The sequence below is a fragment of the Zootermopsis nevadensis genome, unplaced genomic scaffold, assembly GCF_977971745.1.
Source record: "Zootermopsis nevadensis isolate Lab colony 2312 unplaced genomic scaffold, Znev_1.0 Znev_ptg000050l, whole genome shotgun sequence".
In the NCBI taxonomy this organism is placed as follows: domain Eukaryota; kingdom Metazoa; phylum Arthropoda; class Insecta; order Blattodea; family Termopsidae; genus Zootermopsis; species Zootermopsis nevadensis.
In genome coordinates, this window is record NW_028259182.1 from 2028998 (window position 1) to 2053120 (window position 24123).

Consider the following 24123-nt stretch of genomic DNA (forward strand, 5'->3'; position numbering starts at 1 on the left):
ACGTGTTTCAATGCAAGGGAAAGGAAGTAAGTATTTCGTTCTGTAATGACATATAATAGTGACATATGACCATAAATCATGGTCAGTAGATGTTCCATCACTTTGCACATTCAAATGAGTCTCTTTGAATAAAATGGTTTCAATGTTACAAAATATTTATCCGGCTGACTTCTAAGTCATGATTTGTAATGACAGAGATTTTCAGACTTCGTTTGACATCAACTTAATTAACATCATGTCTGGTTCACATGTGATCCATTACTCTGATTTGAATAACTGATTTTGCCCTTAAGAATAAGACAGCATCTAACGCCCAGTGAGACATTCGTAAAACATGAATGGGACATTTTACTACGCGGGGTCACTTTAGGGCTAGTGGAATGCATCCACAACAAAAGAGGAAGATTGCATTATCCAGAGTGGCTTCAACGAAAATCTGTCTCGAACCTTAAGGTCTAACTGGTGACTTACAACCAAACTTTGTATTGACTCTCAAGTAATAAGTTAGCTTTAACAAATGAGTCCTGGCACTTAATGAGCAAACCCTTCCTCCAACTCTACAGCGATTTCCCCCAAGGGGGAGTAGCGACCCCCCGGGGGACATGAAGTGTCTTCCGAGGGGACTAATTTAAAAAAAAATCTTTAAAAATTCCATATTCAATTATAAAAATAATCTTGATAGAAAAGATCGTTATAGGTATTTTAAGATTTATTAGTGATTATTGTTAAAACTACTTAATAAAATTTTAAGTCACTAAATAGGCAGTGGATTTAAACTGTATGAAGGGATCCTCAGGCAAAATGTCTTGGAACCACCGATCAAGTGGTAAGACGGTCTGTCAGAACGTGATTAACAGCGTTGGTGCAATTTGCAAAGCGCACATAATAAGTACAATTCAGCATCGAGGGCCCCGGTTTGATTACTAGGCCACCCCCAAAAACGCTATACTAAAGGAATATGAAAGAAATTTTCTATACTATACGACACAATAGCGGTGTGTCATTAATATTAATATAATGTGTTAATTTTAAGGTGAGATTGTTAAGGAGGAGGGATGGGTGATTAAAATATATTAAACATAATTCACAATTTGTTTACTCATTTGGATTTCGAAACTTATTTTTCTAAGGATAATTTTTTTCCAAATACCTTTTTTCATAAAATTTTTCTATTGCTTTCTCTGGCCAATGTTAAAATTCAGTAATATCTTTGTTTTTTCCTGAAGGAAACTGGTAACAACAAGCGTTATTATTTCATAATATTTATTTAGACTTTTGAAATTTGTGCTCATGACATTGAATATAATGTTCAAAACACTTCACTGCGTTAACCCATTCCATTATCGCCAAAAATTTTCTAAGTTTATGGAACCTATTCTACTGTACACGCAGTCATCTTGGCAGCCAAATTAATAACGGGCCATAACAATGTTTCTGTACTAGTCTGGTAGAAAACATTTACTCTACTCCAATTCATAGACCACTACGTCATATCAGCAATGGTTAACACAAGAAGATTTAACAAAGTAATTCACAGTAAGTAAGAAGAGGGAGATTATAATTAATGACAAAACTTGAAACTAATGTTTTATGACCAGCCAGTACAACGCCTGGGAGTACCAAGTGACACCAAGGTACGCAAATGTCAGGACGACTTCGTACAGTACAGTCCTTCGAGTGCAAGAAGTCTTACATAAGACAACCTCAAACTGAACAACACTTAGCTGTATAAAACTGACCTATGATGCCACCCCCCGGGGGTTGAGGGCTATTGGCACCTGGTATCGTGCCAGGGGTGTGGGGAGCATTATTGTTGTTGGCGTTGCTTGGCAACAACCCATGTTGCTGGGGACCACCATTGTTGTTATTGTTGGGCTGAGACACACCTTGCTGTGCAGCCTTCATCATCTTCTTATATTTGCTTCTTCTGTTCTGGAACCAGATCTTAACCTGCAACAAACGGAAAACACTCTTCAGAAAAGTGACGATTCAAGCTTTTTTATGTTATGTACGATATTACTTCAACGACAGTCACATGGTCGCCGACTGAAATCACGAATAGAATGCGGGTAAGGATTTGAAGATGGAAGGAGCAAAGACCTCTGAAACGTCGGTAAAATTCTACCAGACTACACGGCGCAACAACCCAGAAGACAGAAATCTTCATACTCTGATGACGGAGGCAGTATGACCGCTGAAACGTTGGTTAACATTGACCAGACTACACAGCGCAACAACCCAGAAGACAGAAATCTTCATACTCTGATGACGGAGGCAGTATGACCGCTGAAACGTTGGTTAACATCGACCAGACTACACAGCGCAACAACCCAGAAGACAGAAATCTTCATACTCTGATGACGGAGGCAGTATGACCGCTGAAACGTTGGTTAACATCGACCAGACTACACAGCGCAACAACCCAGAAGACAGAAATCTTCATACTCTGATGACGGAGGCAGTATGACCTCTGAAACGTTGGTTAACATCGACCAGACTACACAGCGAAACAACCCAGAAGACAGAAATCTTCATACTCTGATGACGGAGGCAGTATGACCTCTGAAACGTTGGTTTAACATCGACCAGACTACACAGCGAAACAACCCAGAAGACAGAAATCTTCATACTCTGATGACGGAGGCAGTATGACCTCTGAAACGTTGGTTAACATCGACCAGACTACACAGCGCAACAACCCAGAATACAGCCAACTTCAAACTCATCGCCCTGATGACGGAGGCAGTATGACCTCTGAAACGTCGGTAAAATTCTACCAGACTACACGGCGCAACAACCCAGAAGACAGCCAACTTCAAACTCACCACCGCGAAAACCTCAAAACCTACATGGGTAAGGAAAAAGTTTGAATTTTCTGGTTTCAGCGAGGTGATATCAATACACATAAAAACACCAGTTACAAAGTGTACATACAGAAAGTAAGTTTTAAATACAAAGAATTCAGTTATATTTAAAAGCCTAATTAAACAGCTGTAAAATAATGTATAATAGTTAAATCAATTATCGTAATGACTCATTAATTCTTTCCATACAATTTATAGTTATTCTGCTACTATGTACCTCTCACTTTAACACTGACTTATAAGTTCCTTGTTGCATTTTCATTAATTGTTCCAATATTCCAATACATTTCCTCCCCTGCTGCAACGGCCAAAACCCATCATAAGGTAACAGATAAAAGTTGCATTGCAAAATTTGAATCAATTCCGTAGAACATATAAATGATATTTGGACACGGAATACACAACACGCAAATTAACTGCTAACATCTGTCTCTTCAGCTAACTTTAGAAGTGACGTCTCCAACTTGCAGATTTATTTTACATTATGTCCTATAGAATGACCACTGTTTCAGAGGTACCTAGTGCTTTCATCGTGAGGACAATGTGTGTACCACAGATAGACAGAAACTTCATCAATATCCCGAATTGTTATTCTTCAGGTCCAAATGGTCTCCGCACCAAACTGTCCTCGAACACTTTCAACCAAACACCTGTTACTCCCTTAAGGTTTGACACCAGAGTTTTCGCACACACATGAAACATAAACTGAAATAAGAATTTTGTTTATTTTAATCCTCAATTTCTTAATCGTGAGACGAGAACATAAAAGTGTCGTACCTTAACCCCTTATAGCCCAATGATTAATAAATTTACCACCTGCTGTAACAATCAATAAATCTCCAATTTATATTTGTGAGTTTCGAAAGATTCTCACTGTAAACAGTGATTATGTCTTTAACCACCGTCATCCAAATGATTTATGTAATGTTAAGTGTAGCATTTTCTTTGCAGTACGGATTTAATTTTTAAATATTATTTAGAAAAAATTGTGCTTCTGCGGAATAACTGAACCAGTAGTAAAGAAACTCCCATAAAGAGGTCCTGTAGAACAGTGACATCAATGCACGGTACAAACTACATAAATCTCTTAATTACGAAGACGCAAGTATCGTGTACACGTGTCGCTCGGGATAATTACTGAGTGGTATTCGGTTACAGTCTTGAGACTAGATCAAACTTGACGGAAGGGTGTAATCAGGAGCACCTGAGAACCCCTTCGTGTCCAGGAAGTCGTTGATACTCCTGGCGCAGAAGACACAAGAACAAGAACGAATTACGTCACACAGACTACTGAAGTAAAACGCGTTTGCTGCTGAGGAAAATATTTTGTTTCCAACAGGTGTTCCAAGGAGATCAAATATTTATTTGTATTACATGAACGACGACGTATAATCGTGGCATAATATCCGTTAATAAATTCACTTTCTATGTAACTGGAATGCCATAATCAAAATTTCGTCAGTAATTTTGGTAAATTTATCTTTTCGGACCCACAGAGCTCCAGTGTACGACCGTCCGTCCTGTCCACTGTAAATGTCGGAAAGCATGAAGAAAACAAACACTTGGAAAACATAGGTGTAGATGGGAGGGCAGTGTTTAAAATGTATAAAGACGTGAACTAGATTCATATGGTTCAGAATATCGCTCAGTAGCGGATTCTTGTAAATAAAATAATGTACCTTCGAGTTTTATAAAAGACGGGCAATTATCCTACTGAGCAGGTTCTCAGAGTAGGACTTCGTATCAGAACTTAATTCAGAAGTTTTAGTTTTTCTCTTTGCAACTTTGTACTTGATTGTAATATTTGTTTATTTGTAATTTTTATATATTTATGGTAATATTTTAATAGGAATTTTATTGTGATTAGACTGACACGATTTAAACAAATATATATTTATCACAATATGACGCAACTTTATTATCTCTTGGTTGTAATATTTAAAATTTGTTTTTCGTCTGCTTAATTCGATTGGCCAAGGGCGCATGCACTATTAAGCGTCTTTTATATTAAGAACTTCCCAGCACGTGGACCTACTGGACTCTTCGCCATCATTTCTTGATTAAAATGGCTTGTGCTGAAGAAACACTCCCATTTCCTACCACCCGCATTTCTCTCAAACTTTCGTATTTTTCTCTCTTGCTTATAATATTTACACAGACTTTTATCTTCCTATTTGCGTAAGCTGATCCCCAATATAACACGATTTTTGGCAGGAAAGTTTTAAGATGTGCATTTCAGTTTTGTATCTTTCCATGCTAATAAAATAAATTAGAATTCTTACAGTGCGCTTAAACTTAATGTTCAGTGCAAAATGAATTATACTTATCTAGCATAACTAGTGAAATATTTAACAACATGAAATTACTAACTGTCACATATAACACTCTTATATTCAGCGGCGTTCAAACCAGCAAGACCGCTTTTTGTATCTTTGTGTCTCTCCCTCCATTTTTTGTAAACCTTTCTTTTCGGGTTTTTACTACACAGTTTTTATCGTTCCTGTTTCTCTCAGACTATCTCGATTCTCAATCTTGCTTTACCATTACTACTGCGTACCATGTTTCTGAATGGATAGAATAAATTGGTTTCTTGTATTCTATAAGCCGCTGTCCCAAGGGATATGTTACGGCACTTAACAGAAGACCGAGGGACGTGGCCCCCATTCCTCTTCACATCCGTGAGGTACCCGCTTCGTATCTCGTGTGGGACTAATCATCCAGATGGCGCCAGTTTCTCGAGCGTAACAAAAATATTGTTATAAAACATAAAAACTCTTAGAAATAAATTATGGGTTTTCGTAATGGTCACAGATTTTCTCTGTCGCCGTGTGGACTTGTAGATAGATAACGTTTCGGAGAAAAATACTGAATCCACGTAGGATTTGAGGTTTTCACAGCGGTGAGTATGAAGATTTCCGTCTTCTGGGTTGTTGCGCTGTGTAGTCTGGTCGATGTTAACCAACGTTTCAGAGGTCATACTGCCTCCATCATCAGGGCGATGAGTATGAAGATTTCTGTCTTCTGGGTTGTTGCGCTGTGTAGTCTGGTCGATGTTAACCAACGTTTCGGAGGTCATACTGCCTCCATCATCAGGGCGATTCTTAGTATGAAGATTTCTGTCTTCTGGGTTGTTGCGCTATGTAGTCTGGTCGATGTTTACCAACGTTTCAGAGGTCATACTGCCTCCATCATCAGGGCGATGAGTATGAAGATTTCTGTCTTCTGGGTTGTTGCGCTGTGTAGTCTGGTCGATGTTTACCAACGTTTCAGAGGTCATACTGCCTCCGTCATCAGGGCGATGAGTATGAAGATTTCTGTCTTCTGGGTTGTTGCGCTGTGTAGTCTGGTCGATGTTAACCAACGTTTCAGAGGTCATACTGCCTCCGTCATCAGGGCGATGAGTATGAAGATTTCTGTCTTCTGGGTTCTTGCGCTGTGTAGTGTGGTCGATGTATACTAAATTCATCTTCAGGGTTAAAGTAACCTTAAATATGGCGGCGGTTGGAACCTCTAAATCAAGTAGAGGGAATCCTTGATAATATTCAGTGTAGGATCGATTATCCTCTTCCTGAAGACTTCATATTCTTCTTCATTGCCATTTCTGTATCACCATCTTTGGCCTATTACATTTCAAAATTGACTTTTAAAACTACGAGACGAAGTACTTAAAATTTGCACTATTGTTATCATTATTTAAAGATCGCATTTGTGGACTCCACGAATAGAAGAGCCAGTTGCTTGTTCTTGAACCATCACTTCCACACCGACCGTGGAGTCCACCCAGCCCTCTAACCAACGGGTACAATGTCTCCTTCCTTCAGGGGAGAAGCTCCTAGAGGGTGAAGCTGTTCGCTGTCAGTTCCATCCACCTTTCTGTTAAGAACGGTAGATGAAGCATTGTAAATGGCATTTTTTTTTAAAGTTACGTCGTAGAAGCTTATAATCGAAATCTTTACCGCAGTGAGAAGATCAAATCTCAAACATTATCTTTTCTTTGTTTTTAGAGACTTTCTGTGATTTTGATATTTAAGTCGTTGCAATTCTCAGCTTACGATTAATGGATTCGAACTCCAAAGTCTTTGCCCTCATGAGACAAATCCCCTGGTATCATCGCCGCATACCAGCAACATACGTATGAAGAAATAGCAGGACCGCTATTTAGGCTAGACTGAATTTAAGTTCTGTGATGTCCAAGTTATGAAAATGGTCTGTTGTCTGACGTGTTACCTGACGGGTATGAACAACGCAGTATAATCGAATTTAAACTCGTTAATCAACCTGTGTTATATAACTACACAGGTCCCTGCATTTTAAATGAAGTGAGCCCAAAGTCAGCTAGGCTAGTCTGTCAAGAATACAGCTTTTTCTAAACTGTTTGACTTTATTATTGCTTTTACCTCGCAGTTTGTCGAAGGTAAAAATAAAAACTACTTACAAATACATATTTTACAGTACAGAAATTCATGAAAGAATGGTAAGTATCTGGAAGGAAGCGGACATGCTTTTTTTAAAGGCACTCATCATTCATTTTCTTAAACACATCAACACAAAATTGAATGTAGTTTTCCTGTTGTTTAATTAAGAAATACTCCATTAACATGTGTAAGGGAGCGGAGGTATAATTCCACATATTCTTAACTTTGATACTAGATGTAGGCAGCCAGCTTCACACACCTGTCACAATTATGGAGCGGACAGAAAACCTTGTGGGGCAGAGTCTGTCCGCGCGGGACAGAAAACAAATAAATATTTCTGCCCGGCAGGAATTGAACCCCAGAGCAAGCTGTTCGTAGTCAATCAGGATACTGTTTGAGCTGACAAAATACAACTGGGAGACGTCAACCTTGATAAAGGACAGAGCTCATCAGCTAACTTATCTGTAGTAATGAATCCACGTGTTATGGAAACCGAAGGCTTATTACAGTGTTCACAAGGACCCGTCACAGACCCCATCCTGAGTCAAATTAGACAAATCTACAGTCTCAGACCCTACTTCTTTAAGGTCCATATTTACGTCGCCCTCCTAGGTGTTCCAGAAGGCGTCATCATGCAAAACAGAGTCCTAACTTTCTCTCAGATTTAATTTGAAGATTTCAATGCTACTTTTCTGGACTGTAATGCCATGCAGATTTGGAAGTAGGTACTAACGTTTCGGAGAAATATACTGCATGCATCATGAGGGCCCTAAGCAATAATTTTTCTGTTTCTAAGAGAAATCCCATGGCCTTCCCCATTTCCTCCCCCCTCGCAGTTTCATCGCTTTCAAACACAACAGAAGTGCATTTTCTATCAACAGATGTCTTCCAGTATGCAGTACAAGGTCATGGTTTCTCAACACTATTATGTAACATTCTCTATAATGATTACGTAAATTCATAAGAAATGTTTCAACTGACTACTTTCGAATTTAATTAATGTTAAGTTGACAACAGTATGCCCACAATATGAATGTGATAAATAATATAGGAATTCTCCTACAGTGACGTAAACGTGTTGTAAAAACCACAAAAAAACAAAATCTAATATAATAAAAATAAATTTTATAAAGAGAATTTGATAATGAATATGGAATGTCTTCTGGGTTGTTCAGCCGCGTAGTCTGGTAGATAGCGATCACCCTGATAATGGAGGCAGCAAGGACCTCTGAAACGTCGATAAATTTCTACCAGACTACATGGCGCTACAACCCAGAAGACAGCCCAACTTCAGATTCACGGCCGTGGAAACCTCAAATCCTACAAAAATTGACAGTATTTGAAACTTTAAGTATTCAGTAACAACATTAAGAAATGAAAATAAGGTTCATAATAAAATTATTAGAAGTTAAAATTTGGAAATATTTATTACTTACTTTTAGAACTGTTATTATCCTATATACGAAGCATTTTACTGTTTAATACTTTAATATTAGTGTTTTGAAGAGGAGAAAGCTGTTCATTTGTTGTACCATCGCCAGAAATCTTTAGAAATGATTAGAAATAAATTTTTCTCACGTACGCAATTAACAGTTCCTTCTTCGGAATACTAATATCACTTATTCTGCATGTCATAATGTACTTCACTTAGTTAAGCAACGTTGATTTTGAATGTTGTATGAAATGCTGGAAGTTGATGGGGTTTTTTCTTTGTCAGTTCATTTTTCTTTCTAAAGAATCGAATTACAAAGAAAAATTTACTTGGAAACCGTCAGAACTCTTTTTACACTTACGCTAGAATTGTATGGAAGTTACAAACTTAACCCTTCGGAGGAAAAGTTTATTTAAATACCAAAGAAAATCAACTCGTACCTCAAAGAAATCAGCACGTTTCTACTACAAAGATCAATTGGTTACGCTGTTCAGAAAAAAATTCGATTTTTGTTCTGAGAATCTTACAAAACTGAAATTGTCTCTGTGGACAAAACGCAGAATAAATAATTGTTAAGGCAATTGGTACATATGATAAACACTTGGCTTTGAATGATTCAGTTGCTGCATAGTTTCAATCGACGTTTAAGATACTTGAAGGACAGTGCATTGAAGAATGACGGAGAGAATAAGACAAATATCAACAGTTCTGTTTCCTCTCGTTGTTCTTTTACGAGAACATGAATGTCGTTCCTTCCCACTACCACCAGATGGCGATCATCTACTCCTCCCTTTACTGTTCTTCTTAAGATTCTCCACCTACAATCTTTATCTTGACATCTTTACCTCTCGTTGTCTGGCCATGATTGTGCATTCACACAATTAATTTCACGGACCAAAGAAAGTTCACTTCAAATGTACTATACGTCAAAGGTCAGCTGTAAGATTCATTCCGTTCAGTTATGGCATGAAGGGAGGGATTTCAGTTCCAAAGGTAGGAGCAGATAGAAATATTTTTTAAAAATCAGAACACAACATAAATATATCTTCTCTCCTCTTCTATAACCTAAACCAACAAGCTCAGTTTGTGTCTGTGTATTATAAAAGAGTTATTACGTATGACAAAAAAAATACACTAAGTCCCTATAAAAAAATTCAAAAATGCCACACAGACGATTCTAAATTCTGCTACTCGGCTCGATTATGTCCCAGTTTAATCCATTTAAAATTCTCACAATTTGTTATCTTACAACATATTTTAATATTATTACCTGTTCTCTACATAAAATTATAAACAGCTCCTTATATATTGAAGTTGTAGTTTCATATGGCATAATCTAATAATTTCAATTTGTAAATAACTGTATTAAATCAATTCATATGCCCTTTTTGTCGACATCATATATGTCCGTGAAGCAGGCATTATTTAAATAAGTGAGAAAATTTGTTCTTCTGAAACCAGAAGATTATTAGAGTGAAAGCAAACATTACACGTTTTATATGAGTAACCCACATGAGTAACTTAATTACGATGGACGAAGGATATTAAAATGTGTCCCAGAAAAATAGGCTGTGACGATATGAACCAGTTTTATGTAGATCTTGTGTGGACCAGTAACGGCCTCTTGTAAACAAAGAAATTAATGGGTCTATTTGGATTTTATAAAAGACTGAGCTGATAACCTGAGCTACTGGCACAATCCGAAGGAGAACCAATGCTCCTAAAATTTGGGAAATGTATGTGCAAATGAAATTTGTAAATTTATTTTTAGTACTTGAATGCATTACTTATTCTACGTGTGTGAGAAGTATTTAGGTCCATATGTCGCCATGGTAACTTATAAATTTCTTCAAATTTAAGGATCCTTGTGCCTTTCATCAAATGTTTATGGAGATGTAGTACAGGAGACAATTTGAAAAGAGCGTACAAATTTCAATTTAAATAATTAATTTACTTCAGATTTAAGAAAATTTGGGATAGAAACGAAATACATGATTTCGTTCTGGATTTTGATATCCCTGACTGAAATTATAGTCCATAAGAGCAGATATCTCGCTAATAAAAAGTGTCCTACTGTCCCAACTGGCTTACAATAAATGTCCAAAAACTACTATCAAGTCATAACTGAGTTATGGGACCCAACAACAGTGCTATTACAGTCTATATGGTTACAGTAATGGTAGGTGTTGGTAGATTTCATTTCGACTTGTTTGATTGGCCTGAAGTTGTCACTTCAAAAACACTTTTCGTTGTGATGTTTAGTATGAAGGAATTATTATTATTATTAAGTGTTCTGTCTTACGAAAGGTCTATTGCTCTGCCCAAACAGAGCTCTCCACTTGTCCCTATTCTGGGATTCTCGCTTTAATTCCTGGAACGTCATCTTCTTTCCTTGTTTATGAAGGAATATGTTTGAAAAATATATATTTAATCTTGCTGATAGAGCTATGTAATTAATTACATCAGCCTTTCAAATCATACTGAAGGGCATTGCGCAAACGTTCAACATAAAAAAGTGGTCGATGTTTTATACGTCTGCATATTCTTATCTGCGGAACTGTTACGAACCAGCTTAACATTTGTAAAATATTAGTTAAGAACACGTTTGCTGATAATTCAAACATCTGTTACGAAGTGTGGACAATAAAACAGTACATTTAGTATGATGTCTTCAGATACTCGGTTTGCGAATTAACTTTTAAAGAGATCATTATCTTCTCCAATAAAATTATAATTAACAAGTAGGTATGAAAGTTCTGCGAAGTTCTGAGGAGATATCGATGCGAGTGTAAACGACTAACATATCGAAGAGCTGTGAAACATTTAAATGTAGGAGTGATGTGTTTATAAAAGAATATTCTAATGTCTCTCTTTTCTATTAGAATACTACGAGGGTCGCTCATTAAGTAATGCCCCACATTTTTTTCCTCAGAATATATTTATTCAAGATGGCTGAAATTTAGTGACAATATAAATCAATGTTTCCCTTACACATACTATTTTTCCACATAGTCCCCATCAACTTGTACGGCTTTACGCCATCGTGGAACAAGTGCGTGCATGCCTTGCCGGTACCAGCTCTTGTCCTGTGAACGTAGCCATGTCCTCACTGCTTGAATCACGCTCTCGTCATCTTCAAATCTTGTTCCGCGGATAGCATCTTTAAGTGGCCCAAAGAGATGGAGTCGGAGGGTGGATGGGGCAGCACCGTTCAACCAAATTTGGTGATTTCTTCCCGGGTTCTCGGACTTGTGTAAGGGCGTGCATTGTCATGCAGGAGCAAAATTTCTGCTGGATGCTTGTGAGGCCGAACTCGTCGGAAACGCTTCTTGAGGGTTTCCAGGGTCATAATTTACGCGTCTGAATTGATGGTCGCACCTCTTGCAATCACATCCACAAGAATGACCCCATCACTGTCCCAAAAGACAGTCATCATGACTTTTCCGGCGGAGGGAGTTGACTTGAATTTCTTCTTTCTCGGTGATTGAGGGTGATGCCACTCCATTGACTGCCTTTTTGTCTCCGGCTCAAAGTGGTTTATCCAGGTTTCGTCACCTGTAATGATCCCTCAGCATCAAAACGCTTCCAACAATTCAGAAGAAATTGTTTTCCTTTGAATCCTGTGGTCTGCTGTGAGACTTCGTGGAACCCATCTTGCGCACACCTTCGAATATGCAAGAGCCCGGATAATTGCAATTACACTTCCATTGCTGACTGAAAGCTGTTGGGCCAATTGTCGAGTTGTGATGCGCCGATCCTCACGAATAATGGCATCCGCGCGGTTCAACATGTCTGGAGTGGTGGCTGTGGCAGGACGCCCAGAGCGCGGCAGATCATGGAGCTCGGTTTCTTCACTTCCTGAAGCTTTAACTCTCTTAGCCCAGCGACCAACGGTGCTCCTATCGACTGCACAGCTTCCATACACAGCACACAAACGTTTATGAATGTTCACCACCGTTTCTTTTTCAGCAACAAGGAATTCAATTACAGCTCGTTGTTTGTAACGAGAGTCGTTCACAGACGCCATTTTAACAGTTCACTACAGCTCCGCCATTGGTTGGAATCATTTGAAACTCCGTACACGAACGCGGGAAACATCAAATCTCAAGCATGTAAAAGTACACTTTTCTATCTTCATTATTGGCTGAGAAAAAAAATGTGGGGCATTATTTAATGAGCGACCCTCGTATTTTACCTGAAATATTTAGCTTTCGACTAATGTCTTTGTGATAATCTACGATCCCTAAGGAAGAGTTTTTACAGAGAATGTGCCTATATTAATTCATTAGCTACGTCTTTGTATGAGAACATGAAACATCCTTGATGTATCTGCAAATTATGTGTATACTAAGCGTAATTTCTGTAGTTATACATACACACACACAGCTAAAGTTGATGTCAATAAAGTGTCTCACAATGAGTGGAACACAGGGGTTCGGTTTTCTGTAGGGACTAGAAGTTTCTTCTAGTGCAGAGAGTCTCTGGGCCCACCCAGCCTAGTACCAAAAGAGCCAATCAGATATATCTAATGTCAAAATATTACTGAACATGCTCTCAGTGCTATTACATTTGGAGAATTAATGCTATGAGAAACGGACTCAGAATGTTGAAACACTCCTCTTTACATAAACTGAATTACATCACGGAAGAATTAATGCGCTAAATTACATTAATGAACATTAAGACGTGGCTGAATTAGTATTTTACGTAGGATCTCTAAACAGGCAATATAGCACCTTGAGGTATCTGTTTCATCCCTGGACCGTAAGATGGTTTTAGAGGGAGAAGAACTCCAAGACGGAGGGCGGGATTTCCCTTATCTGTCTAACATACACCGCTTTTAGATCACCTCAAGTGGTTTATCTGTGTTACTAATCTGCTCGATTTAAAAAGCTTGTCTGCTCTCCCTCCAGAGCGTTCACTGGTTCTGCTGATTCGATTTCACTGACAATCGATCAGGGAGGCAGCCTGTCTTGTGCCACCGGGCTTTTATTAATGAAGAGGATAAGTGGTATATGTCACAGACTATATGTTTCTGAAACTAGTTATAAGCTTTATATTCTCATATTCTTAAATGGCTAAATCTTGTCATGTACAGAGAAAATAAATGTTTAATTACTGTCAACGTAATAAATGAGTTGTATATTAGATGTGGTAATATATAATTGGCATTACATGTTTATGGAAAATGCACTATAATGATTATGTAAATCTCAAAAATCTATAAATATTATGTTCATTTAATATGGGTACGAACACAGTGGCAGTCATTTAAAAATATCATAAAAAATAACGATGGTACTTCGGATTTTGTTACCGCGTGGACTTGGCGGTAGTACCTGAGGATGGGCACAGAGTGTCTCTCAGAAATAAAGTTACCTGCCGACAAGCTTATATGGCGCCAAAGTCCAGAAAAACAACACTAACATTTTCAGAGAAGTGATAACCTTAACACTAACAGAAAAGGAATAGTTTTCATATACTCCAACATACAAGAATCTTTCCAACTTAAGTTCCGTTCCTCAAAACTCCTAAACTATTGAACTGCCTTATCAACTGCACAGGTTACATAGCCTCGGATGGTAAAATACTTTTATATGATATTGGATAGGATAGGAAGTAACGGGCCGTGAATCATTTTTTGTTGCTGTCCCAGCGAAGGTAACTTTCACTCCTACTTTCACTTTTCACAAACGCTTATGTCGCCTTATCTGCCTTAAATTATCTCAGTACCTGATAAAATATTAATAAATTCTATTGGTAACTAAGTTACCTGACTCTGTTTCTGTATCCATTTAAATTTAAATAATAATAATATTTCAACGCAGTTTGGTGTAGTGGTAAAAATCTAGACTTCCATTCCTGAAGTGCATAATTATATTTTCGGTCGTATTCCCCGTTTTCCTGAAAAAGGTTTTCCATAATTTTCCTGTCTTTCCCAATCGAATGTTTGAACAATAGTTTTGAGCGCTTTCTTCTAGATTATTACCTTTTCACCTTTCTATGTTCCATTTCTCCATCTTCTATGCTATTTCTCTGTTTACACAAGTAAAATAGCATTCCAAAATAATCAGAGAATCAGTCGCATGCGAGTTCAGAATTTTACATAGCCTTAAAATATAAGCCGTGTTCACGAAGTCTTAGTTCACTCTTGTAATGAATGGCGTTCCCAAAATTCGTCCTCCACTGCGAACAACGCTGGTATGAAGTCATAAGCTTGAAAGTACAGTTCCGACTGTTAGAAGAAATCATAAAACATTGAGGAGGAAATATTTGTTATCTAAGGTTGGCGTCCCTGTTCGTGTTTTCCCACATGTTGGCGCTGTGGTCATGATTTATGCAGCATAATGAACACAAGAGCGCGAATGTTTCACAGCCTGCCTTCTGGTACACAAGGACGAGTCATCAGCATACAAATCATGTTCTGATTGAGATTTGTTGTTTCACTCAGTCCTTCATACAAGCATTCTACCACAGGTCCTTAAATGGCGGGCAATTTCCTTTCTAATGCAATTTAATTCGCACGAAATAAGTCATTGCAATCGCTACTTTAACACAAAGTACGTCCTCAGGCCGCATTGAGATCAAAGGTTCGAATTCATATTAGGGCACATATGTACTGTTTCTCCCCTTGTTCCTTCCTACAAGTATGGGGCCAAATAGTGAGTGAATTCGAAGAGCAGCGGTTAGTACGAAAGCTTGTGGCAGAAATGGTCGTGGCCAATCAGAAAATCTGTCCGAAATAAAAGACACAGTCGCGCGTAACATCTGCCCATATGAAGAAGGTTGTCTGCTGGTTTACAACGCCGTGTAGTCGAAAGTTTCAGAGGCCTTTTCTGCCTCCATCATCAGGGCGATGAGTCAGAAGACAACCATCTTATAGAAAGCTGTTCACTGCTGTAAAACTGAATTCTCTTCATATGCCCTGAAGAAAAATAGTGAACATGTAGTCAATAGATTTCATTCTGCGTGACGCAGTCGCTTTGTTGCCTAACGTTGCTTATTCGCGGATTCAAACCACGTATTAAAAGCCAAGGTCCCTCTCTTCGTCAATGGTAAAGACATCGGACCGTCAGATAAGTTAAAACCAGTATCTGACGTAGCAACACGTAACTCAGTCATATGGGTTAATTGTTCAGCAATTCTGTTCTGTATTCTGGAGGTCAACTTCCGGTCCGAAAATTCGCAATCCGGTCTGGGGTGTGTTTTAATCATCCTGTTGTCAGGAAACCCGGGACATTAACTTACAACCTGTAACGATAGTACAATAACGCATCATTTATCATTTCCCATTTCTCCGTATGAATGCCTCACAAAAGTTTGTGCACGACCCATTGCGGACTCCCCAAATGCTTGCTTTAGCATTTCATAGGTTTCCGTAGCCGTTTTGGCGAGTCTTTGGCAAAATTTGATGCACACGCCATTCCGAAATTGCAGGAGGGTCGGTGTAATGCACTATCAAAACGCCCGTAACTAAGAAACAAATGCTAATTCGATGATGCCGGCTGGCACACTGATTCACTATGAATGTAGGCCGCACCCCCTAAAGGCAGATGCTCGTACTACATCCGGTTCGCCCTCTATTGACACAGTCTTGAAACTTTCCGATCGCACCTCGTAAGCTATGACTTTGAATAACTTTCGGAATTGCGTGGCGTAGAATCGTACGTGAGAAATTGACAGTTGCTCAGCTGGTTAAGATATTTTACACCTATTTTTCCCGTAGTTTCAGGCCTACTACAATGCCCATTAAAGCTTACAACCGAATTATCTAACAAACCATTTCAAGCCTGTAAACACAATCAGTACATCTTTATGTAACATCTATTATTGTCCCATACTCGAATTTTGTCTCTCCCACGCATGCTACATGTCCACCTATCTCATCTCCGTTTATTTCATCAAGAAAACAGTATCTGACAAACAACCAATCAGGGCAGCTGACAGTTAGGTTCGAATTCGTATCCCGTTCCTACACAATAAAATTCTGATAAATAAAAAAAATAATATAAAGCTTGGAATAAAATTGCGTGATTATACGGAATTTCTAAGAATTGGTTTCTAGTAACCTACATTCAGAAGTTACAGACAATTTCCAATGTTCACACTTTCTGATAAGCTCACTGAAAACAATACAAACGCCACTCCAGCGCAACCTCCAAGCATCACGTGTCCAGGCAGTTGAAGACCTTGGACCAATTAACCGCGTGTTCTTACCGAGATTACATCGTTTATTTACATGCCTTAGAGACATTTTAGTGGGGGAAATGTTATATGTAACATAAAATAACATCTAAACACCAAGACTTTAAGATATTATGAAGGAATCACAATTTACTATAGAAAAAAGAATTGTATCATAATGTTTACATGTGAATCAGAGAAATACAGTTACAACAGTCACGTGTTGTTAATTAGATTTCAGAAAGTTTTCTCCTTACAATAAATAAAATATAATATAATTTTTAAATAAAATATAAAACGTGGTATGTACTGTACAGAGTGATCATAAGGTAAATCTACTACAAAATAATAATATACAGTTGCAGAATTCGAAGGTAGGATTGTACTTTTGCAGAGATTTACGACTTTAATTAGTTAAATGACGCAATATCCGACAGATAAATGTATTGGAATATGACTATGTGTCACTTAGCTATCACGCACGTGTTTTAACTGAATAAATTACGTGTATCTAAAGAACTAAGTTTCGGTTACCGTGACAACGCCACACCACACGACTTCTATCCTGAAGTCACGCAACCCACAATACAATTCGATTGGATTTATAAATGCACAGTATCGCTTTGGCAATACAAGAGTCAAACGCAGATCACGTCATGTCAGGGCGTCAGATGTTTTTCAACAGTCGAAATGCAAGGTTGTCTCTTTTATAGTTGCAACGAGTGTGTTCTCTGTCGAACGCTACCCGGCATCTCGTTTTTGCCTAACTTTTTCCAGAATGAGTTCAGGGTAACAGAAATTATCCGCACACATTAGAAAACTTAAAACGAAATCTTAAGCTGTAATTCCAAACTTCGACGCAAAAAAATTCTTTACCGGTTTGCACAAAACAAGGAGAAAAGAACTCGACGGACATTTCAAAAACTTAATATGACGTTGGACTTTTTTGTTTTCGAATTTAAATGTAATTTATGTCCTGACAAATATAACACTTGTCAGAAATGGTTTGTGTGACTTTCCGGTCAGCCTATATGCAGTACAGTGAGAATATTTGGCAGCTGTGCCGCTAGGAATAATAGGTATTCTTAAGGCGCGATCTTGTGATAACATCAATGTATCAATATTTTGCTAAACGACATGAAATTTCTTGTTCTGAGAATTTATTAAATATTTCAGAATGCAGTAAATTTGCAGTTTTTGTAATGGATGATATCAGATTGTTACTACACGCCAATTAGAGTTGTAACTTTAAGAATTAACAGCTTGAGCTCATTCTATTATCATCTGATGAAATAACTGTAGGATGAATAGAAAATCATAAAACATAAAGAACAGGCCTACAATCCATCATTCAAGTCGGTTTCTATCAAAGTAATACCTAACACAATGCGAGGAAATTCACCACTAATTTCAGACAAAGCCAAGAAACATCATTCTTCCAATTTGTGCTCTCAGCGTGGAGTCGTTACACCCGCAGAGCTGATGTTCATATTAGGGGCACGGGTTCTCACCAACATTCATCCCCTAATGACTACTGACTTTTGACCGGACTCTGCAGGGGGTGAACGTAGAGAAAATATCGAGGGGTTAAAACTTCTGTATGAGAAAATAAAAGTAGACGTGGATTACGCAGGGTTCGACTCCCTGGGGTATACACGTGTTTGTTATTATCCTCTCGGGAGTCCTGGACGGGGTGAATGGTGTGTGGCTTCCTTCTTCAAATATTATGACATTTGTGGGCGTGTGAGGATAATTTTTCGTTCGGTTCTCGCTTAAATGGCAGCCTCTGACAGACTCTGAGAGCACATTTGCAGCCTGACAGTCGCTGTATCAGAAACTGTTCTCAATAACAATCCCTGAAAGCGAAGTGACATTGCTTGAAGGGTGAATTCAATGGGGAAAACATATTACAAGCTGATCCAGATTTGAGGCAACTTAACCAGGGGACCCAACAGCTACGTACTCCGTCCTTTCTCTCTAATTAAAGACGGAAGAATATCGAGCTACCGAAGTACTGAAGTTTTAATTCTCTTTGTAATTTAGACGATGAACAAAATGAAAAGGATTTTCTTTCCACACATTTCAACGCATGAGAGTCAGGAAACCTCAGATGCTATGTTATAAAGCCTCCCGTACCTTAACCCTTCCAATTAAGAAAAAAGTAAAAAAATAAAGGTGTCCCGCTACACGCCATGCTGGCGCTTGGGGGGAGAGGACATTTTACAGTGTAGTACTTTGCGTTCTTATAGTGACAACTCTGACTATTGCATTCAAACTACAGAGTGATATGTTACTCAAAATGTACGAAAAACACCTTCACTACGGATTCGCCCACTGCCTTATCAGAGATCACAAAGAATTGTATCTGTAACTGTTACATCAGAAATATTAGAATGTTACCTGTATGCAGATAATTCTCGAAAGTGTTCTCATTTTAAAACTAGGGATGTACACAGTAGTTCTCTATTGTTAACTGCCTCGATTTGAAATGTCGTTATTTACAACTCCGATCTGAAGTCGCTGTATGTGGTTTTTTTGTCTGAGTAGGTTTTGTGTGTTAGAGCGCAGAATTTTTGGTGCAGTGTGAATCTAAGACTGAATATTCGAGAGATTTATTCTTGTGGCCAGTGGAAACAGAATAGCACGATGATGTTATCAGACTTCATTACAATGCTTAACGGTGCATTCGTACTGCACAGAATGTGATGTATGACAGCCAATGGGCGTGGAGATTTCCCGTTGAATTTTCACTAGAAACTTCTCTTCTCAGGCATTTATGGGCGTATGGCGAGGGTCGTGTTATGTATAGGGGTCCGCTGAGAGTAAGGGGGTAACTTACAATTTTCATTCGTTAAAATTCGTAAACAACATGTTCGAAATTTAATTGATTGTAAGAACAGACAGGTTTACAAATATCACATAACATAACTTATATAAAGAAAAGAAGTCAAGAGCTATTTCTGTACGAGTTATCTAGCTTGTAACATCGGAAATGCTAATTTCAAGCTTATCTTTATGTATTATACCTTACATGACTTATCAGTACAACCAAACAGTGTAGATAAAATGATGATTAAAATATAAGGGGAAAGACAGTGTTTCCATTATAAGCTGCGTGAAGGAACTGTGATCTCAATTAACTAAATCTCTAAGGGTTGTGCGATTTCATTATTTACGTTTAACAAGTGAATTTAAGAACCCGTAATAAAGAGGTTTGTTTGTCTGTAAGTCAGCATGATTTATCTTTGAATCTATTGAATGAATAAAGATCAAATTTTGTATTTAACTTTATATTCACTGGGGGTGTTGTTCCTTCGAGTTATGCTACCACTGTGCTATTTTGTTATTTATGAAGTTTATCGGGTAAATATAACCTAAAAATAAACTGAAAACATACTTCACAAAATTCCTACAAGAAAGGTCCATCATAAAAATATTAGCACATGACACGATTTCTAATTAAAATATGAAATTAACAACGCATATTAAAATAATTTCAGCATGGTTAATATTCTACATGACAAATCGAAAATATCGTACTATAAACCTACTGATAGTCCTAATATCTGCAGTGTGACTAGATTCGTAAATAGAAATATAACTGAAACAAATGAACATCAAGGTCAATGTAGTTGCAAATAACTCACTTGATTTATGTGCTCGACTTTATAAATTCGGACACACCTTTCCACTATTTTCACATTTCCTTTATTTTTTCCTTGTATTGTTTCATCAGTTCCGTAGGCCTATATTCCAATAACGATCCTACATGCATTATTTTAAATTTAGAATAACAACGAGAATTATTAAAAAAAATATTGTGATTATATACTGGTTACATTACTTTTTTACACAAAGAAGACTGAAGAAGGACAATGGAAGTTTGAGCAGAGAGAATATGTAGACATTAAAAACAAAACAGCGTTAGTATATTCTTCATTAATGACAAAAGTAAAGAATGGCTTGAATCAGTATTGCATTAACCCCATTACACCTTACGGGCAAACTAAAATCATCTCTTATAGTGTGAGTAGCTGACCACTAAAACGTTTATGTATTTATTGTAGTCCAATTCGCATGGCAGGTAATAACATTTCTTTAGTTTTTAAATATATATGCGGTTATTAGAGACGAAAAGAAACACAAATTCAACTTCGAAATAAGGGCGTCTGCATTCTATCTCATACACTGATCGAAAGTAGCATTTATAAACTTGTTTCTTTCTGATGATAGAGGGAACAACTACCTCAGAAACTCTGGTAGACTTCTACAAGTCTACACGACGGCGCTACAACCCTGAAGACAGCCATCTTCTTGTAGGCCTATTAGTTTATCAAGAAGAACTCTGCTCCACGGAATTGTAATAATAATAATAATAATAATAATAACAACAACAACAATAATGTTATTGCGTGACTGCTGTTTGTTGACGTCCTTTGCTGATTACGAACCGTGAAGAAGCACTCGGCCCGACAAGGACCAAGGCTCTCACGAATTTGTGGGCAACTGAGCAGCTGGCACAGTACCTAAAAACAATGACGTAGAATTGTGACGCAATACGCAAACATCCTTATTCTCTGCAAGATTAAAATAGCAATCAATTGAATCTAAAACTGTGTACGCTAAAGACAGCGGTAGTTAAGTTGCGAGCTTGTCAGCAAGAGACAATCTCACTAAATGACCGTCTCACTAATTATTTAATCCTGCGTCATTAAGACTTGAAGACACAATACGACTGATTAGTAAATAACCTGCTGAACCCAACAATAAGACGTTATCAAAATTTACTACACTAGGATATATTCATTCTGATATTTATTTTATTTAGTGTTCTGTCTGACGACAGGTCCATATGAACAGGATCCTTCCATCCTTTTCTCGGACTGGGACCTGTTCATATACGTTCTTGGCAGATGATCCAGAAGTGGTTTGCCATTGCCTTCTTCTGTGTGTGAATGGAGTAATTGTTGGGATGCCACGGAGGAAAACTCCGTGTTGCCTAGACCACGGCCTTGCCCAACACAAGTTATAAATTCGGGCACCGCCGGGAATCGAACCCGAGACCCCAGGATTACAAGGCCAGCGTTCTAACCGCTAGACCACCGTGGCTCTATTCTGATATTACTATTAAAAAATTATATTGAAATTATACTGGTAATTATTTCTTTGTAAATGCATTCAATTTCACTACATTTGTCCCTTTCGTGTCTTTATCACCTTGAAAAGTAATTATTTAAGCTGCATAATGGTTGCAGCACATGTAAAATAAAACATTCTGTCATCTGGTATCATTAGAGGGAACTTTTAAATCACGCATAAAACAGACGAACACAAACTGTTTCCTCCATCATCTTATTGTATTTTTCTGCATAATCTCTGTATCAGAATGCTATATACACTGCTTATAACATCCATCCTAACTCTAGGTCACGACACATTCATTTCACAGGCAGATTCTAGAAAATTTCATTTTGTGGCGTCTTCTCAGAGCAAGAAGGATGACTGACGAGAGTATGATTGGATTAGTATAGATAGAAGAATAATATTAAAATGAATCTTTGTTAAGTAGGATAAGAGGATGATGATTGGAACTATCTGGCTCAGGATAGGAACACAATTCGGACTGCTGTGAAAACTGTAACGAACCTTCCAATTTAATAATGTCGGAGAATTTCTTGTCTAGCTGTGCTTTCTAACAGATTCTCAAGAAGGACTCTTTCCCATGCAGTGCATAGGATACAGTGCATTTTTAACTATCCTCTTCATTTATTTATTTAATTCTGAAAATCAGATATTTCCCACAGTTCAATAATGAATCCTAGAAATTAAAACCTGTAATTACTAATACACATTTCGAAACCTTGTTTATGTCACAGAACCCGTCATTATATGGAAGAACTTAAATTGCAGATACAATAAAATAATTAAATAAGAGCAAGATACATTGACCTTATTCGACTGCATGCACAGTAAATTTCATTCAAAAATTTCATGAATGAGTCTGTGTGTTAGCCTTCCAAATACGTACGATAAAGTACATAGTTTTAAAATTGCATATCTAAATCTTATAATTTGCGATCCGTGCATTATACCCTGCACCAAAATAGCTTTTGACATTCTTAATTACATAATCGTTATAGCAACTGAAATATCACAGACATTTTCTACGTTAATATAAAAGCTTTTGTAGTCGTGGAGGATCCTATATCACAGTAATGACTACAATAAAAAATTTAAAAAAAAAATAAATAAAAAGAAGGAATTATCTGACAAAAGGTTTACTTTTATGGTGGGATAAAACTGAACTTTTACATTGTATATCTCCCTAGTAAGGGAGTTGGCTTACGATTCGCTTTGTTAAACACTTGAACATCGCCATGCGTGATGTTCCGCCATGTGTGATTCCGGAAACAAAACACTGGCGTAATACGCCGCCTCGCTCGCAACATTGTGAGCGTCGTATCCAGCAATATGGCCGGCGGGAGAAAAGCAAGCATATTATTACACACTTTCTCATGAATATAACGCATCACTTCATTCAGAAGGATGAAGACAAACATTCTGCCACAGAAGGGAATTATGCTTAAAAGTCAAATGCATACCCGAGCTCAACGACTTTTTAAACACGAGATGACATAATTTGTTTCTGGGTTTATCTTACATTTCTATATTGTATGGGGTATCTATGGGGGTCATACTTACTCGTTGAACATAATAGTCTATACAGAATGATAATTTTAAAATGTAACCCAGACAATGTGAAATTAAATGGACTATTATGTATAAGATGTACACATTAATTGCATTCACTTATTTGCCTCTAAGAAAGAAAATCTCTCCAATTACAGAAGGCTTACAAAGTGTAACACAAAAATATTAATGTTCTATGAAAACATGAAAACAAAAAAAGAATATACTCCTCAATACGATACACGTAAAATAAGTTTAAGAATGAAATATTACAAAAAGAAATAATTGCTTTAAATATCTCTTACTCAACATTTACACAGGTTTAAGTCCGTAAAAATAGACTTCAGTATCTTTAAATACTGGAAAAATGACGAACAAAAACCAGTTTACAGAATGAAGTCTGATGGAAAAGAAAATAATTTTCTTCAGACATCAGTGCGACATTAGCTTTCGAAAGATCGGTCCTACACTTTCGTAGAAACTTCACTTACATTATGTCTATTACCTATCAGAATTTTATACAAGGGAATGCAGGCAA

General features: G+C 37.5%; 1 protein-coding gene across 6 annotated transcripts in view; it reads right to left on the reverse strand.

The window, feature by feature from the left end:
- The window catches only part of Dll (homeotic protein distal-less), a 204664-nt gene that overhangs the window by 5014 nt on the left and 175527 nt on the right, over window positions 1-24123 (reverse strand). For 5 of the 6 annotated variants that reach the window (XM_087361098.1, XM_087361099.1, XM_087361101.1 and 2 more), the window contains one exon: window positions 1740-1950. In XM_087361098.1, coding sequence (XP_087217224.1) covers window positions 1740-1950 — 211 coding nt within the window. The remainder of the gene's footprint in view (window positions 1-1739; window positions 1951-24123) is intronic. The other variant, XM_087361102.1, reaches the window with a different exon arrangement.